Source organism: Siphateles boraxobius, unplaced genomic scaffold (assembly GCF_051911475.1).
Source record: "Siphateles boraxobius isolate OS27281-9 unplaced genomic scaffold, OSU_SipBor_1 22, whole genome shotgun sequence".
Classification (NCBI taxonomy): domain Eukaryota; kingdom Metazoa; phylum Chordata; class Actinopteri; order Cypriniformes; family Leuciscidae; genus Siphateles; species Siphateles boraxobius.
Window position 1 is genome coordinate 5021160 of NW_027508833.1, and position 19107 is coordinate 5040266.

Below are 19107 nucleotides of genomic sequence, written 5' to 3' on the forward strand. Positions count from 1 at the left end.
GACCTATAACCAAGTTATTCTTTATTTCTGTCGTTTATTACAAATAAGCTTCAAACACATGTGTTTACATAGAGCCTTGACTGATCCTGATTCTAGTTAGATTGGTGAATGGCCAAAGAAACAGGATGTACAGTATAAGTGAAATATAACTTTTTTGGTTACTGAGTAGCCATAACATCGCTGTTTAATATCAGCTGCTTCAGTGAGGTAGACATTGAGACAATTTAGTCACAGAATATTAAAAGAAAAAGCACAAAAGCAAACACTACACACAAACACACAATAGTTCAATGGTCAATAAACATAGATTATCACAAAGGAACACTTTCACTTGAAAATGTTATAACCATTGCATCTTTGTAAAAGATTTTCAATTCTTGAAGGTTACAGGAGGTTATAGGAAAGCCATTAGGTGGAACATATTCAGAAAAAGAGAACAGTCTTTGAAAGAGAAAGAAAATTATACCTTTTACACACAAAAGTATCAGTGCACCATTGAGCAACACATGAAATTAAATAATCAATTCACATACACCTAAATATACAGAAAAGTCTATATACCTAAAGTAGGTATTGACATATAAAGTAACATGTAAAATGTACCAGCAGTTTCAATATCTGTGACAGTTGTACTTGGCCTGAACAATTTAAATGTAGAAATATCTCTCATATAAAGAGGACAACATTTCTACAAAGCTATTTAATGTTTTAATGATAGCAGCAAAACGGTTGTCATCGCTTTTAACATTTTTCTATAGCTCATAATTATGGCAACAAATATTCTTATCTTAGATAAGAGTGTGTATGTTCTTAACTTACAAGGTTGTAATAAGCCAACTAATGCAATTTACTATTTTTTAAAAATATTATTCAGAAAGTTTGCGAACAAAAACTCTGAAATAAAGATTCTTATATATAGATAACGCCCACTGGAGTGGATCGTTTATCATAAACACTTTTTGACTATCTACAATTCTAAATAAGTGAACAAATCATCTGGTTATGATTTAACAGTCACTTTATGTTAAGGTACAGTCTACACAAGTCTTTCGTAAGTAAACCTTCGAGTAGAGTGCTTCGATTATAATCCCATACAATGGAAATGTAAACTTATGACATGGCACAGGTTCATAAATTAACAGTCTGAAAATTCCAAAAGCTATTTCGGATGTAACAGTTCTCGTCATTTACTTTCATCGCCAGAAAGACTGATAATGGTTGATGAATGTGGCGAACAAAATTTCACATGAACATTTGGATGGCATCAAAACATTATGGCTACTGATTGCTTATTGTCTTTGACACTATCGTTTGGACCATATTGCCAAATACTACTATGCTCAGATAATTTACTGAACATAACTAAACTTTAACTATAACACAGCACAGGCAAGATTAATTCTGTGTAATTTAAGGTTAAAGTGAAATTGTAGTGACTCCAAATGCCTTTATCTAAACTGATTCCAAGAGGCGACAGAATAAAACAACATTTTCAAGTCGACCAAGCTCACATGTGCATAGTCAAACCTCAATACATTGAAACATCAATACATCAAGACAGTCATTTAAGAGTTTGAGGAAATACATTTAGTCAATACTATATGTACAAAGCAAATTTTGCTTTTGAAGTTTCAACCATAAACTATCTATGTCCTGGACTCTTGAAAAGCATACTTTAACCTTACAGGCTTTGTCATCTCTAACTACAATCTTAGTCTACAGTTAGACCAAGCTACCAAAAGTTAGGACTGTTCAGGGAGCCAAAACACAACTCAGCTGAACTTTTGGTGGTCCCATATCCAAGTCCCCTCACTCTTTAAAAAAGACTTTTGAGAAGATACATCTGGTGACCTCTATAGTAACCTCCTTCTCAGTTGGACTTATGTTCGCCATTCTTGGCCCAGCCTCTGGTCATGGCTGATACCACGATGCTGTACATATTGAGCCAGGCCTGGCGCAGTGGTGTTGTGTAGGCTGGACCCAGGCTGGACTGAAGCATATAGAGCAGGGACTCTCCAACCACCTAATGAACACATGAAAAAATCCAATCCATCAACCAATGGTCTGAAAAATCACAATGACTGTGTCAATGTCAGTCTCAATGTCTTCTTTGACATTTGCGCGTTACGGCTGCAATTTCTAATTTCTGTCACCATAGATCACTAGTAAGTGATGACTAGACCTTAAAGTGTACTCACAGCAAAGGACTGGGGCTTCACCCCAACTGCCTGATGCTTCCTACCCAGGTTCAACAAGAAGTCCTCCAATGTATGCAGGTCATCAAGATGGCTCACAGCTGCATCGATCACTAACATGACCTGGGAAGATATACAACCACTCTTGAGCTGGGTTTAACACATTTCTGTAAACTCAGGAGTTGGGCCAAAATTAGTGTAAAAATAAACATTGTAGATCTTATGTAGCAACACCCCTTTTCAGCGCTGCGCTCGTTGTGTTCTGCCTTCCGGTTTGTATTTCCACAGCATGACGGAATTTATGAATGAATTCAGATTTATGAATGAACCGCTCGTTTTAAAATCTTCCCGGTCCATTTGTAATGACATGCGCCTCAAAAATTACAATTCTCGTGATAACTTTTGTTAACTCTACAATAAGTAAATCCACTTAAGCTAAGATCAAACACAAAATTTCTCTGGTGCATAAGGTCTGTAGGAGTGTTCATTTGCCAAAATCAGTTGTGTCCAATCCTGGAAGGTCAACATCCTGCAGTTTAGCTTCCACCTGTGCCAATACACCTGCTTGGATGTCTCGAGTAATCCTAAAGATTATGATTAGCTAGTTCAGGAGTGTTTATTTGGGGTTGAAGCTAAACTCTGCGGGCTCCTGGAGCAGGATCAAACACCCTGGCCCTAAATGATCAATGTACGGCCAAATTTGCTAAAGAGTGGTGCCGTGAATTTATTACAATACCCCTGAAGCAAGCTGAGTGCAAGCTTTGCTGAAATGCATCATGGTCATGGCTTATTTCTGTAGGTAGTAACCCTCATCCTATGGAAACACTTAAAAGTGCATCTCATACCACAGGTGTAGGGTTAGGATTAATCTGTCCATCTTGACAAAACCCTTGCTCCTTGAGGATCAAACCAGTAACCTTTTACCGGCCTAGCATCTCCACTTTAGCAACGACGCCACACCAAAGCTTTTTCTCAGTTCTATCTGGATGCAAACACTTGTCTTTCCAGGCTACAGTACCTTGAAAAAGCTCGGACGGACACGAGGACACGGAACGCATCTTTGTGAGAACTGAGATGTGCTGTGATCCTGTTGCAGACCGTCCCAGCAAAGTTTAATTACTTTGCGATATTTTTTTAGATTATTTTACCATGGGTATTGTATTGCCTATGCTTTGCCAATATTTAGATTTGGTATTGCTTTATTTTACAGTGCCATTGTCACATATGTTACATGCACTATAAATTATGCATAATTAACAGCAACTTACCTTAAAACCAAACCTAACCCTATAGTAAGTACTTGTAGTTACTTAATATTACTCAGTAGTACTAAAATGTATAATAACACTGTAACAAAGACACCTTAAAATAAACTGTAACCTAAGATTCTTTTAAATATGCAAATAAAATGTATTGAAGGCAAATGTTTACTTTCATGATTCACTGCATGTTTGTGTTTTTGTATTGTTTAAACATACACAGCCTTCTTGTCCACGCACAATGAGTTCTGGGATTTCCAACTGTTTGATTCTCTCAAGTCTACATTTAATGCATCCTCGATATCAAGAACACATCCAGGTAATTTCATGCATTCTTTGAGTAGTGTTGAGTATTTGAGACAAGTTGATGATAATGTTGAACGGGAACACAAGGATTCAAGATCGCATAAGAATGCATATTGAGACATGGCTTGAGCTCACCTTGGTGACATGATCGAGGAACTCTGGGCTGGAGAGGCATTCAGGTGCGACCCCACAGTTTGTGCTGTAGCTGAAGAGAGTAAGTAGTGCTGGATCGAGCTCAAATAACCTATCAAGAAATGTTACAGTTAATCAGTCAACACTACAGAGCAGTGCACTGACAATGGATCTTCAACCACAGTTGCCTATTTCTAGGACTGTCAAATCATTAATCGTGATGAATCACATCTAAAATGAAAGTTTGTTAATGTGTGTGTGTGTGTGTGTGTGTGTGTATGTGTATATATATATATATATATATATATATATATATATATGTATATAAATACAAACACATATATTTACAAACTTTTATCTTAGATGCGATTAATCGCACTACTTCACATAAAATTAAATAAGGTAACATAAGTAATTTAACCTTGACTAATAGAAAACAGAAAAATGTGTATTCTTTTTTCTTTGTAGCTTTAAGTCCATTCACTTTTTTTCCAAAGAAAGTAATTTTTAGACTTTATGGTGAGTTTGAAGAGAAATACTCAGGAAAGTGATACTTGGTAGCATCTTTCCTCCGACAAGGTGATTCTGATGAAAATGATCTTGCTGCTCCCTGTCGCCAAGCAACAAGTCAAGCCTCTTACTGAGCTGCGGTTAGAGGAACAGACGGCGGGAGACTGATGGGGAATTTTTGATGGATTTAAAGAGATTACGCTTTAGTTTGTTTGTTAATTTGCTATACCTACATGAAGAGTACAGTCTTTGAGTTATGGAAAGCAACAATCCTCCATTTTGATTGCCAATTACTGTCCTGCATGCATTGTGCTTTACATAAAAACCAAACCATTTAATCATTTTAAAAATAGTTAATTATTGTAAATGAATTGTATTATTTTTATTCAATTATTTTGACAAATGCTTCTGTCTAAAAAAACACACACACAATGTACTGTAGATGTAAATGAACGCCACACAACTCTGTTTGCAACTTTCTAAATAAACATGCAGACTAATTCAAATAGCATTATCCCTGACTGCAAAAGAGTTTCAGCCAGCATGCAGCACGACAAATACATTACCTCGTGAACATTACAATCCCATGTGGCACTTTGTTCTTCCCCAGACTCTCCCAGCTGTCCCGGATCAGACCCTTTTCTTTTTCAGAGAGTTTCTCCATTGTGACCCTCGGGTAATGCTGTGATTCCTAGTCGTCTTTCAGTGTCGTGGCATCAAAATGTGTTCTTCAGTTTAAAGCAGGACCTCCTGAATTCCCATTTCCAGGCTTCCAGAGTTCAGTCTTCAGGTATAACCCCCCCCTGTGAAGTGCATATATTTGCAGATATCATTCGCCCAGGACAAATCAGACCTATCAGAGAAGCGTGCATGAGGGACTATAGGATCAAAAAGCCTTTCAAATACATTTCATTAATGCATTGTAATCAATTTTACTGCCAACGCTTTCCGACAAATGCTTCATGCACTCAACATCTAGAAGAGAAGAAACCTAACTTAGCCTTGACTTTATGGTCACAATAAACAGTGTGTGAAGCCGACGTACCGTTCCTTCACTGCTCTAGAGGTGACCTTCTTCTCTCACTGGCTTCGTCTGTCTTTCTCTGGCATTAGGACGACTGTTTGTTCACTGCGAATATGTATATGTCAAGCCTGCTATCCTTGTGTTTGCTCTCTCTCTTTCTCTCTTTCTTTGTCTCACTCTCTTCCTCTCTCTTTTCCTCTTTGCTCCCCCCGCTCTCTCACACACATGCAAACACTCACTCACTTTCTCTCTCTTTATCTCTCCATCTATCTGCTCCCTCTCCCCTTTCTGCTGCATGTAACCTCATAGATGCTGCTTGATGTGCATTCAAACTGAGATGAAGAGACTGTGTTGGCAACAAAAAACAACAATGTATAGATCTATTTTTAATCAATCACACTGTCTTAAATGCTCTCATCCTTGTGATATTGTGTTCATATGGACAGTAAATAAGAATAGAATGGAAATATCTCTGATCTCCACTGCTCCTAGTAATAGCGCCATGTTACGAGCCATAGCTCCTCCTACAGGTGAGAGTCTGGCCATCAACAAAATAATAACACATTCATGCACTCCGTATGCATATAATCAAAGAAAACATGTAGATCTAATATGAATGAGTGAAAGAAGATAAAGATTCAAAGAACTTTGTTTTCAAATAGCCTAACTGTAAAGCATCAAAAAAAAATTCCTTGGCTTGCTTAAGGTGGTATTCTTCCACACTGTGGAATTAGTTAAATTAACTGCATCACTGCATTCTTAGTGCTTAGAAGTAGAGATGCACCGATACTAAATTTCTCAGCTGCTGATTATTCAGAATGATAGCTGCCGATGCCGATACCGATAGTTAATAATTCTTAATGAAAAAAACAACAACTCCCAAATGATGCTGCAAACTATACAGGGAACCCTCTCATTTGGTACATTAGTACATGCATATTAGAGGTTAAAATTAACAATAGAGCTATTATATTCAACTGCTATTTACTATCAGATATAATAATTACACTCAAATAAAAACTGAAATGTTTTTATGCAATTTAGTTGCATATAAGGTAGTTTTCATAAACACTCATCTTCGTTGAAAAATTTAGGCTATTCAAACATTCATATATCATACAGTATAAACTCCTCTTAAGTGTTTATTTATAGCTAACTAACAACATTTGAACAAATTTCTTGAGGTCAATGCAAGTTTAAGTGAAATTCTTCTGTCTTTCATCAACTGAAACACTAATTGAGCGATTACATGAGACATGATCCATTTCTGTAAGTTGTAGCCTACTTTATTTTTCAACATACCTTCTGATGTTCATGCATGTTTTTTTTTCGAGCTTGTATTAAAAACTTTTTAACACTTTAATTTAAAGTGGAAGAAAAGACTCATGCTTCACGCTGATGCTTGAACTGAGGTGCTACCACAGCAATCTGTCACGTCACATTTAAGAGCGTCAAAATGCCATTTGACAAGTTCACACTTACATATAATTAAGTAGAGTAAGGTAAAAAGAGGTAAGTCTGCTGTATATATTCCTCTAATCATTAATTGAGTTGATTAACTGAATGCGCTCCTCTTGTGTTAATCAGGTTAATTATCTGAACGTGGTCCTCCCGGACTTTGTAAATAAAACAATTTATTGCTTGATTTTTATTTGCCGACACAGATTATTGGCCAATACATTGGTGCATCTCTACTTAAAAGCATCTCTTCTTTACTTAAATAAAGATTCCAATTAGAATTGTAGAGCTTCGTCCCATCAGAAAACCATGGAAAAAGTTCTTTAGAAAATAATTGATGAGCTACAGAACCCAAAATTAAATAGATTCTCAAGAATCTATAAATGCATACAATATTACATTATTAACTTTTTTTTTTCATAGAGCCCTACTTAGAAAAAATGGTTGTCTTTGTTGAACATTTACTACCGTTCAAAAGTTTAAGGTCAGTAAGATTACATTTTTTTAAGAAATTAATACTTTATTCAGCAGGGATGCATTAATCAAATGTTACAAAAAATCTATGATGTTCTTTTGAACTTTCTATTTCTATCTTTTCTATTATATAAAAGGAATGTTTCTTGAGCATTAATCAGCATATCAGAAAGATTTCTGATGTATCATGTGACACTGAAGAATGTAATGAAAGAATAATGATGCTGAAAATTCAGCTTGGCCTCACAGAAATAAAGTACATTTTAAAATATATAAAAATAGAAAGTCATTCTTTTAAATTGTAATATTTCACAATATTGTTGTTTTTTATTTATTTCAAAAAAGCAGACTTGGTGAGCATAAGAGACTTTCAAAACATTTAAAATAGACAAAGAGTTCTTATGCTTATTAAGACATATTAGTCAATCAGTTAATGTTTGTTTTGTTTATTATATATCTTCTTGATCGCATGTAGAAGGTGAACAAATAAGTTTTTCAGCGATTCCCTAAATAATGTGCACATTATGTCCTACTTGATTCAGAGCTATATCTAACATGTTGTCAATGTAAGGGACATTCAGTTGTGACAGCAAGACCCAAAGCACAGGAGAGAGCACAGTTGCCATGGTGACCTCGCAGGAGCACTTGAACTTTCAGTTAGCTGTCACTCAATCGCAGCGTTCTGTCCTCTGAAACTGACACATCAGTCAAGTCATTTTGAGTGTGCATGAAACATAGATAGACACAGAGTTTGCCAGTCAACTTTATTAATAGCTACAAATTTAACAAAAACCTCCACTGACACATGACAAAATTAAATGAATTTCTTAGAATGGTATCCTTAGATTTGCATCATTATCATAATGTGAGGCTGGAGCTGCCACGGCGTTTTTTTGTCAAATTTATGAACCCAAAAAGTTTGAAAAAAAAAAACTTGCAACCAGGAATGCAGTTGTATCAAGCCACTACTTTATGACATGGTAGTGTAAATGTTTCGTAAAATCGCAAAAATATGTATTTCATCAGAATATGGCTACTTCTGAATGGTCATCACTGGAGAAAGATGCTTTTTGCAAACATAATGGTGTAATTACATCACCTACCAGCAAAGGCTAATGGTGCATTTGTGTGTTCACACTTTGCATGTTTGTTTTGATTAAAACAATCCATTGGTACCATTGCTCTGTTAGTGCGATTCATTTGAATAAGAGTGAATCGGACCGAGACGAGACCGTTGAAAAGATGGGTCTCGTCCGCTTCCAAATGAACTCTGATGCAAATTAAATATGAACACAACATGGACCAAAGACATGTAAGCGAACCAAAAACAGGACATGATGTCACAAGATGTGACCCTAAAAAGGACAGAATGCTCAAGTATACGTGTTTTTTCTCATCATAGTCGTGATGTTGCCCATCACAGTCGTTACAGGCATCAGAATCGCATCTCCTCAAAGCAGATCTTCGTGTGTGTGTGATGAAGGGATTCCTGATGCTGTTTTGACTCCTTTACACATTTTATAAGCTCTTCACGAGTTCTCAGCTGTTCAAATTACCATCATATGTCGGCTATGCAAATACAGCGAGCGCATTTAGCCAGGCACACGGTAAGTTCTGCCGCAAAATATACACAATAAAAGCCCACCAATCAGGTTGTAAACATATCCCCTATGCCTTTTAGTTCGGTATCTTTAGATTTGGTGTTAAAATGCCAATGTGAATGCTAAACGGACCTGGACTAAATGTTTATTTTTTTGCTCCGGACCAATCGAACCAAACTACAAGTGTGAACTAAGTCCTCCTGGTGAGTTTGTAATTACAATCGTTGTGTTCAACTTAAAGCGGCGCTGTGCAGACCGGTCGGTGTGTGACATCAGAGGTTATGTTCAGACTGCAGGCAAATCGGATTCTCAAATCAGATCTTTTAAGGCAGACTGTCCACACTATTAATTGCAAGTAATCAAATACGATTTGTGAGTCCAGACAAACAATCTTTTTGCAGGAATATACACGTATGTGATGAGGCTTTCAAATAAGCATCCTGTTGAGTTTCGGTGCAGAACTCCTCCGTCGCACAGGAAAATGAAATCTTTGGACATATCATTTGAACACAATTTCCGTCACCAGTTTTGAGGTTACTGCTATGTCGTGTTAAGAGTGGAATCTGATTTGAGCAGCCAGAGCGTCCAGACTCAGACGCATCTGTAAAAATCTGATTGGTATTACATCAAACCACCTCCATATGTGGTTTGAATCTGATTTCGAGCGATTCGAAAGCATACACAGAGCCGTCTGCTCTCTAATCGTTCTCGCGGTACTTTGAAAAACATGCATCCATCCATGTTGGTGGAAAGGTACATATCTAGTGTCACACCAACACCAACTCAGGGCTAAAAGAAAATCTACAGTTTATCACTTGTACAACTTCGTGGTGCTGTTTTTGTAAATATATATTTTTTTACATGACTTTAACAAATCTTGACCCCCTGACATTCCCATTACCAGTGAAGTACATACTTCTATGCATTCTCTAAGCCCTACTGCCATATCACCCTCTCAGTGGTTTCCCACTGAAGCTAAGCAGGGTTGAGCCTGGTCAGTACCTGGATGGGAGACCTCCTGAAAAAACCAGGCTGCTCCTGGAAGAGGTGTTAGTGAGGCCAGCAGGGGGCGCTCACCCTGTGGTCTGTGTGGGTCCTAACTCCCCAGTAGAGTGATGGAGACACTATACTGACAAAAAGCACCGTCCTTCGGATGAGACGTTAAACCCAGGTCCTGTCTCTCTGTGGTCATTAAAAATCCCATGGCACTTCACGTAAAGAGTAGGGGTGTAACCCTGGTGTCCTGGCCACATTCCCTCCGATGGCCCTAGCCAATCATGGCCTCCTAATAATCCCCATCCATTGAATTGGCTCTATCACTCTCTGTCCTCTCTCCACATATAGCTGGTGTGTTGTGAGCGCACTGGCGCCGTTGTACTGTGGCTGCCTTCGCATCATCCAAGTGGATGCTCACACTGGTGGTGATAGAGGAGAGACCCCGACATGATTGTAAAGTAGCACATATGAAACAGGCTATATAAATGCCTCATTCATTCATTCATTCATTCATACTATACCTCATATTACCAAGACAAAATTAATGGGTATCATTAGGTGAAACTAGGAGGACATTTTCACAAGTTCGCTCATTTCCCTCAGACCAGTACTTATTTAGATTTCAGCCCTATGAGCACAAGGATTGATAAAATAAACAACTTTATTCTGAAATTGACAGGGTTGGCTATATCATATTTTCTCCAAAAGCCGGATTTTACCCATAAAATGCACTGCATGCTACATAGCCCGTTTCAAGTAATTCCATCTAAAGATTATCAAGTTGAAGCAAAAGCAGAAATTAAGCCTTGAAATCTTTAAAATAAGCAAGAACTTCCCATTCCCATTCCAAACACAAATTCCTTAAAAAAAAACACTAAAAATCCAACTAGGACTGAAGAAAATGTCCCTATGTAGGGAAGTTGGAGTAAAAAGCTGTTGATGGGGCCAAATGCACTAGCACAAACTCTTTTTCCAATAGCGGATAAATACACAGGACTGTTTACTCAACCAGTGCTGACTCTCAAAATAGTCTGACTTCAGGAATGAGAATTTCAGATGGGCCTTGTGCTAAAGAAGAGTTGTCATAGAATGTTATTTATTCAAATAGAGTTTCATGAATAAAGCTATCCTCTGTGACAGTTATAGTTTATAATTATAGCAGACGTTCAAAACCACATTTGACAGACTCTAGGTGGAAGATGTGTTTGTGCTAAGACAAGGATTCCCCAATTTACCATTTGCAAACCTTGAAGGAGCCCAACACCAGGCCCAAGAGCTGTTTCTGTGGTATATAAGATGATTTAATGTGCAGTAAGTAGAACTAAGGCAAATATACTGCTTTTAATATGGTTGCCAATGGTTTTTTGGGGTTATTTCTTTCTTTGTTGAGTCGGTAGCCCCCTAACATACTTAGAATCATAAAATTAAACTGATTTCTGTTTTTTTTTAAATGTTATGACGCCCAAATGGAATTTCTTGAATATTCATTATCCCCTCTGTATTATAAATCCGTTAAAATACAAGAGGTCTCAGCTGTTTAAAGACCCACACTGCATCATTAGCACAATATGTATAAAGCAAATCTACAATCAAGTTTGAAAAAATACATACACAACATAATATTTCAAAACTGAAATGATCTACCAGCGATTTCTTGTCTGACCACAGTCTCCCCTGCACATATGGAATATTGATGGAATACACTGGCCTCCAAACATGTCTTCTGTCAGCACAACTCTTCCTCTTTGGTTTCCACATTCCCTTCTTTTTCCTCCTCATTTGTGACACTGTTTTCCCCACTTCCTGCACTGTAAAAAAGACGATAGTAGAACCGTATGACCGCTACATCATAAAATTCGCATGGTTACTTTTTCACTATGCCAGTGACAATAAAGTTTATTCAGGGATGACTTAAAATCTTAAAAAGAAAGATCTTTGATAAATAGATCTTCTCATATGTCAAAAGTAAACCACATCTATTGGTTTTCCCTTGAGCAAGATGATTTTATTTTGAATGGGTCACAAGAGAGGAAGTAATGTCAAACCTTTCATCAAAACTATAAACACTTTAACACACTGTTAAATCTTTGCACTGATCAGATTAGTTCTGCTCTGTGATAATCATAATAACACATATTATTTTAAACCCCCACAATTCATGTGTCTCCATACCTCTTCTGGGTTTCGCTTTCAGTGCTGTTATGATCCTCATCCACAGACTCATTTTCCACATGGTTGGTCTTACTTGTTTCTCCCTTTGATCTCACGAACTTTTCGTCCAAACCTGCTTGTTTCAAAGTGTTCCTATATCTGCGTTCAACATTATTCTTGGCATTTTCCTGAAAGCATTAGATATATGCATACGGTAAAATTTAAATATGTTGAATTATTCAGAAAAGAATTTCAATGAGTGTACCTGCGACACCTGCTCAAAGAGGTATGGGCGAGCTGTCACTCGTGATTTGATTTCCTTCAGCTCTTTTTGATAATCTTTCATTCTCTCCAGATCAGCTTGCCTACATTCACAAGCACCCATAATCAGTTATTACATTCCTTATGGCTTGTTCATTCATCACAGTCGATATTGTCCATTTTTTCCAAAGTACTCACCGATGCAGTTTGAGTTTGCCCTGGTAGACCTCTTTAAGACTCTTATGGGGGTCCATTGCTTTGGCTCTCATTGCCAATGCACCGCTCATGGCTTGAGATTTAATTCTGTGCTGCTTCATCCACTCTGCGTTCTCCTGCTCCTTGAGGTCCTTCAGCTCCAGAGATCTCCTGTATGACAGGCAGATTGAACATCACCTTTTTTTAGGATAATAAAAAAAGCACAATTTATTAAAGTGCCCCTACTATGGTATTTTAAAGGTTACTGACTTTGTTTTGGAGGTCCCCTACAACAGGTTTACATGCATCCAAGGTAAAAAAAAAACTTTCATTTTCTCATAATATATACTGCAGCATTACACTGAAATGGTTCAACCAATCTGCTCTGATTGGTCAGACGGCCCAATCTGTTGTGATTGGCCTACCGCTAACAGTGTGTGTCAGATATGAAACGTCCATTACCAAATCTGAATTTCAGCTCTATACGATGGCGTCAGTTTTACTGTATCACTTCTGAGCCCGAGTCCTCATCCTTTGGAAGTGCATGCAAAGTGGATTTGCTTTTGCAACGCAGAAAAAAGCATCTTCTCGACATGTCGGCAACACTAACCAAACTCTTTCAGTCTCACCTACAACTACAGTGTTTGAGGACGGGGCAAAGTAGACATGTTCACGGGCAGCCAATGAAGATCATAGGCTGGCATTATGCAAATGTGTTACAAACCTATATAGGGTCATGCAGGAAGTAAGACGAATCACTGACGACTTGTTTCAGGCAGTTCAGAATTGGTTCTTTCTTTTAGGGGACAATAACTCCATTTATCATGCACTTTGATTTCTGAAACTTTGCAGAACTTTTATTCTACTCAAAAATATGAGGCACTTTAAATAAATCAACACTTTTTTTAATGGAATTAATCAAATTATATGTGCATACATACAGTAACATCTATGGTACATACAGTCCTATAACAAACCAAATTATGGTGCAAACATGGTAAAAAAAAACCCGAAAAAAATCGGTTACACTTTATTTAAGGTGTCATTGTTACAGTGTAATTAAATATTTAAGTACAGTGTAATATTAATTAACTACATGTACTTACTATAGGGTTAGGATAGGATCAGGATTTGGTTGAAGGTTAATTGCATGTAATTATGCATAATTTACTGTTATTACTATGGTAATTACATGTAACATATGTAACAAGGACACTGTAAAATAAAGTGTTACCAAAAAATCTTTAAAGTGAACTTTTAAGTGTAATAATACATTTTTAATATTCCAAGCTACATATTTTTAAATATTTTAATTATTGTTTATTGCTTTAAATCATTTATTTTATTTTTGATTATTGCTTTATCAATTATTCCCATAAACTGTTTTACATTAAGAGGTTTTTAATTTAATTTAATTTGTATAACTTTGTTAGAATATTAGCCCAAAACAATGTTTAAATAGCTGTTCGGCATCAGTTTAAAATAGTAAAGAGGTGGAATAAGATTTTATTTAAAAAAATTACTAATATGTTGTCTTTCTTTGAAATACAGTGAAGTCATGAACTGTGATAAAAACGAGACTATGATTGAGTGTATTAAACAGGAAAACAGTATTTAAAGTCAGATTTTGTTGGAAATTAGTCATTCATAAAATTGTGAAAATGTAAGCAGCAACAGGCTCACCTTACAGCCGTGGATCTTTTCCTGGCAGCATCTGTTATGTAAGTTGGAAGAGTATCCATAGACAGTGATGTCAGGCCACCAAATGAACTGCTTCTCTTTAGACTTGTTTTGTCTTTAGATTTCTAGTTTTGAAAAGTTACAAAAAAAATATATGTTTAAGAAATCTTCAAAAGTTCATCAGGCCACTAAAATCAATTGATGAAAATGGCGACCTGTGGGTTTTCTGGACTCCTGTGGCGAGGCTGTAGTGCAGATGTGCGCAGCTGGAAGGGTTTACACTGAGTGACATCTCTCCTCTCTGCTGTCTCCATTGCCTTCTGTTGAAAGACCTGGTAGAGCTTGTCAAAGTCAGGCACAGCGGCGTTAGTTTTAGGTCTGAAGGACAGCTTCTGGTCCAAATAACCAAGCATCTTGTTTTTGCTCTTCTGAGCACTGCGGATCTGGCTATCTGCACTGGCTTCATTCCTTTGAATGGGTGCTGAGGAAGCTTTCAGAGTCTCCTGGGCTCTCAGATGAATGCGAATCTTCCTTTGCTGCTCCTGTTCTGAGCCACCATCACATGAACACAGTTTCAGAGTAAAATGAGGGTGATTGCATTATGGCTTATTTTAATTAAATTGTAAATAAATGTACATTCTTCAAATTAAACTTGAATTTTGTTTTTTGTTTTCCTTTAAATATGTTTAATTATCAATTAAATATGTTACATATGGTGTTTCGTACATGCATATATTAGGGATGAGACGATATGAAAATGATGGCCGATACGATAACCGATAATTCTTTATGTTTGAAAACCGATATATTGTCCGATAAATCTAAATCCAAGTTTTTATATAATTTTTGAGATCCTGATTACAAAAAAAAATTCTCACCATTAAAATCCGTGTCACTAGCTTTAATATATCGGGCAAATCATTTTTATTGGGCCGATAACAGTAAACTTAAAATGAACACCGAAATGGTGGCTGATAAATTGTGCATCCCTAATATATACTGGTTTGGAATAATTAAGATGTTTTAATGCTTTGAAAGAAGTCTCTTTTCTCACCAAGGCTGCATTTATTTGGTCAAACATTAAGTAAAAATAGTTATATATAAAATAACTGAATATACTTTAAATTTTGAATATATTTTCAAATGTTATTTATTCCTTTGATGGCAAAGCTGAATTTTCAGCATCATTACTCCAGTGTTCAGTGTCACATGATCCTTCAGTAATCATTCTAATATGCTTTTGACCCATAGTGCAAGTATATTGTATAATAGTATAAAAATATATATATTCTAGATTATTATGATTAAATGTTCATATAAATGGCACCTTTCAACTGTTTAGGAAACAGGGGGTCTGAGGCTGCTTTGGGTATAGGTTTCCTCACACAAACTGGTTGTGTTTTTTCACTTTTATTGGCAGGGTCCATCTCCTTCTTCTTCTCCTCCCTCTTGTGGAACCTGAAGGGCTTCTGCATGGTCAAGAGGAAATCTCTCCTCTGCTCACGACCTTCCTTCCTCAAGCGCTCTTGTTCATGGATGAGGTTATCATAAAGAGGCTTAGAGATGTGCTCAGGGACAGGAACAACACAAAACTGTTTCTGACACTCAACCAGGTCTGCCTCTTCTTTCACTTTTTGTGAATCTTGAGGGAGAGGCTTCCTCTGTCTCTCTGTCACCGTTCCCTGGGAAGTTCTTGGTGCCTTGATTCCACTTGGGGTCAAATTCTGCAGAATAACCTTTGAGCTGAAAACAAGAGTGGAAGATGTATGTTTCAAGCCAAACATAGTTATCACATTTAAAGGATTAATTCACCCAAAATAAATCTGTCATCCTTTACTCACCATCATGTCGTTCCAAACCTGTAAGACTTTCGTTCATCTTCGGAACACAAATGAAGATCTTTTTGATGAAATATGAGAGCTTTCTGTCCCTCCATTGACAGCTACGCAACTACCACTTTGATGCTTCAAAAAGTTAATCAAGAGATCGTAAAACTAGTCCAAATGAATTAAGCGGTTTAGTCCATATTTTCTGAAGAGACTTGATTGCTTTATATGATGAACAGATTCATCATTTAAACATAAATCAAAAAAGATCAAGATCAAGCATGCTTGCTTGACGTGTGAGAACGAGGTTGATTGTAATGTTCATTGACGTATGAGGTTCATTCTCGTGGTACGCAGCACGTTTGAGCTTCAGCATGAACCAATGGTTTATTCTCACGAGTCAAGCATGTACGGATAAAGGGTAACTAAACCCCTGGTCAGAGCCTGACTCCACCCACTGGCAATATTTGAAAAATGCTGGAAAAGTGGGCAGAGCCCAGCGGAGGGGGCGTGTACCTGAGACGCATCTCTTTGTATGGAACCTGCCTACGTCACGAACAACCGCTGCGTCACGAACCACTGCAAACACCAATAGGAAAATTCAACTGCAGTAGCCACCGTTCAACCTGAAGAGGGCAGCACTCAGACATTTTTATACCATATATTGTAGAATTAAAACACTTTAAACCCAAATGTCAAAAAATTTACTGGAATCAATGAACAGCATTTATGAAGCGCCATTCTTACAGATCATTAACTAAAAAAAGTAGTTTTAGTGTTTAGTTACCCTTTAAGCTTCTGTTTATGTTGACCTGATCAATGTTTAAATGTGAATAAAAGTCTAAATTCAATCTGTTCATCATATAAATCGAGTCTTTAGAAAATTTAGCCTAAACCGCTCAGTTCATGTAGTTTAGTTTTTGCAATCTCTTTATGAACTTTTTGAAGCGTCAAATTGGTAGTGGCGTAGAGTAGACTGTCAACGGCAGGACAGAAAGCTCTCAGATTTTATTAAATGTATTAAATTAAAAATTTGTGTTCCAAAGATGAACATAAGTTTTACGGATTTGGAACAACACGAGGGTGAATTTTCATATTTGGGTGAACTAACCCTTTAAGACTCGAATTACCTGTGGTGTTTGCGTTTCTCAGAGTTTCGGCCATGATGATCGCTGATGCTCTGCTGCAGTATATTGGTTTTAAGCATCCACTCAGAGCTGCTAGTGAGCACTGAGTTCTGCAGGACCCGCTTCTCCAGCCCAGTATGAAGCTGAAGCTCCAAATTCTCCAGCTGTTGCTTGCGTTTGGCCTTTAGAGCCTCCAAATGCACCTCAAGAGATAGTTCAGACTTATTCAGGTCCTCATTGAAGGGCAGCAGGCCTTTCGAAACATGCACATTGTCTCCCTCTTCAGATCTAGAGATAGCAAAAGTGGGAGAGATCTGAACAGACAATGTGTATTTAGTTTGTTTGTTGGATTGATTGATTAAATGATGAACTAAAGGAGATGAAAGAGCGATTTCTGAAAATTTGTATGACTAGCACTTATCATGTTTATTGCCTTTTTAAGATTAATCACTCCTCATTTGTAAGTTGCTTTGAATAAGTGTCTATTAAAAATGAGTAAATGTAAATAAAACAGTCACCCATGAAGATGTAATTTAGCATGCAAAAAACACCCCTAAATGTGCATTATGGCATGCAGTATAACTAAAACTACTGTAAACAAATTTTGATAGTATATACACGGAACATTGTACTGCATTACATATTGTAAGGCCAATTGGACTGGATGAATGAAGATAAACAAAAGTCTAACATGCTTGGAATGACATGAAGGTGAGTAAATGATGACAGAATTTTTTTTTTTTTTTGGGTTGAACTATCCCTTTAACTTTAAATCTCAGGGGAACTTCAAGTAAATATATCAGGTCAAAGCTAGAGGTTCAGCTGACGAAAAGGTTGGGGAATCCCTGCACCGTCTGCATGTAAATATGAAATGATGTTAATTTGTACATTTTAACGTGTTTAAAAGACAAAAGCCTTCCAAAGACAGTAATCATAGGCTACATGGTTGAAAGAGTGATAATTCAAATAATAATCAATGTGTTCGTCAAGAGCTAATTTGATATGTGATGTTGCAATGTTGAGAAAACAGCACTTCTTAAAAGTGAAATGATGTCTGTAAAGGTTAGGCTTAGAGTTAATGTTAGCCATAACCCTAATCAATAAAAAAGCCACTAGTCTGATTAGCCTACAAGTATTTTAAAACGTAATACAATCTAATTACAATTACTTATATTTTGGAATCGGATTACATCATCTATATTAGGCCTACATGTAATCCGTTACTACCCAGCACTGTAAAAATGTCATCAAAATATTGTGTTTGTCTGTTGTTGATTTTCTTAGCTTATTTTTTTTTCTTAGCTAGGTGAGCCCTGTTGAATGTCGACAGCATGTTGTTGTTACTATGGCAACCCGAAACGCGCATAGTTACGCTCTGTTATTGTTGTTCACCGCTGTTAGAAGCGATTAAAAATATCTTTATACACATTAATAAAACAAGCGGATTACTGTTAAATCGATAAATGCACTGGAAATATATCAGACACTTGTTTCTCATTTGAACGCACACTCTGGTATCGTATAACCTCGTCCGACATTGCTTTATTCTCACCATCGTCATCTGATCCATGGTGTGATCAGGCCCGCTATGAGGAAATCATTCAAACACTCATCCATGTACTGTAAAAGATCAAGACACACTCCATTTCCTTGGAATCAGCAAATATTATGATCTCTGCACCGATGACAATCTCCACCCACCAGCGGCTGAACACGCACACCGAATCCTAAACTGAATTTCCTTTAGGAATGTTAGATACAACATACCATCTTTTCACAGCAAACATTTTATGCAGCAAAAAAACACGCATACATGTTGTTGACTGATAGAGAGTATATTATTTAAATAAACGGAACTCTCTTGTTTTTCCTCCAAGACGGCAGATGGCGATAAAGGGAACATGCTTCCATC

At 37.0% G+C, this 19107-nt stretch overlaps 2 protein-coding genes across 3 annotated transcripts; both read right to left on the reverse strand.

The window, feature by feature from the left end:
* On the reverse strand, nt 1-5663 carry ngb (neuroglobin). The gene is made up of 5 exons (XM_077238449.1): nt 5448-5663; nt 4969-5205; nt 3896-4004; nt 2199-2318; nt 1-2023 (listed from the first exon to the last, which is right to left on the reverse strand). Exons 2-5 carry the CDS (start codon nt 5064-5066, stop codon nt 1871-1873), a joined length of 480 nt encoding a protein of 159 aa, XP_077094564.1. The 5' UTR covers nt 5067-5205; nt 5448-5663; the 3' UTR covers nt 1-1870.
* A 2445-nt stretch (nt 5664-8108) lies between these two features.
* On the reverse strand, nt 8109-19035 carry fam161b (FAM161 centrosomal protein B). 2 transcript variants are annotated; one of them, XM_077238471.1, is made up of 9 exons: nt 18748-19035; nt 17199-17483; nt 15570-15985; nt 14458-14789; nt 14246-14367; nt 12566-12733; nt 12372-12471; nt 12128-12294; nt 8109-11763 (listed from the first exon to the last, which is right to left on the reverse strand). In XM_077238471.1, the coding sequence occupies exons 2-9, from the start codon at nt 17273-17275 to the stop codon at nt 11682-11684; spliced, it is 1464 nt and encodes a 487-aa protein (XP_077094586.1). In that variant the 5' UTR covers nt 17276-17483; nt 18748-19035; the 3' UTR covers nt 8109-11681. The 2 variants fall into 2 exon arrangements, with proteins under 2 accessions (XP_077094586.1, XP_077094585.1); XM_077238470.1 differs by having other exon boundaries at nt 17199-17509; nt 18748-19007.
* Nucleotides 19036-19107: the final 72 nt, after the last annotated feature.

Bases quoted from the DNA above. Each gene is read 5' to 3' on its own strand.
- ngb (XM_077238449.1), bottom strand. From the start codon at position 5,066: ATGGAGAAACTCTCTGAAAAAGAAAAGGGTCTGATCCGGGACAGCTGG. The intron at 4,005-4,968 runs GTAATGTATTTG...ATTTCTTGATAG, and splicing joins GGGATTGTAATGTTCACGAG to GTTATTTGAGCTCGATCCAG. The intron at 2,024-2,198 runs GTGAGTACACTT...TGTGTTCATTAG, and splicing joins TGAAGCCCCAGTCCTTTGCT to GTGGTTGGAGAGTCCCTGCT.
- fam161b (XM_077238470.1), bottom strand. The intron at 14,790-15,569 runs GTGCCATTTATA...ATGGTGGCTCAG, and splicing joins GTTTCCTAAACAGTTGAAAG to AACAGGAGCAGCAAAGGAAG. The intron at 14,368-14,457 runs GTCGCCATTTTC...TTTCAAAACTAG, and splicing joins GGAGTCCAGAAAACCCACAG to AAATCTAAAGACAAAACAAG.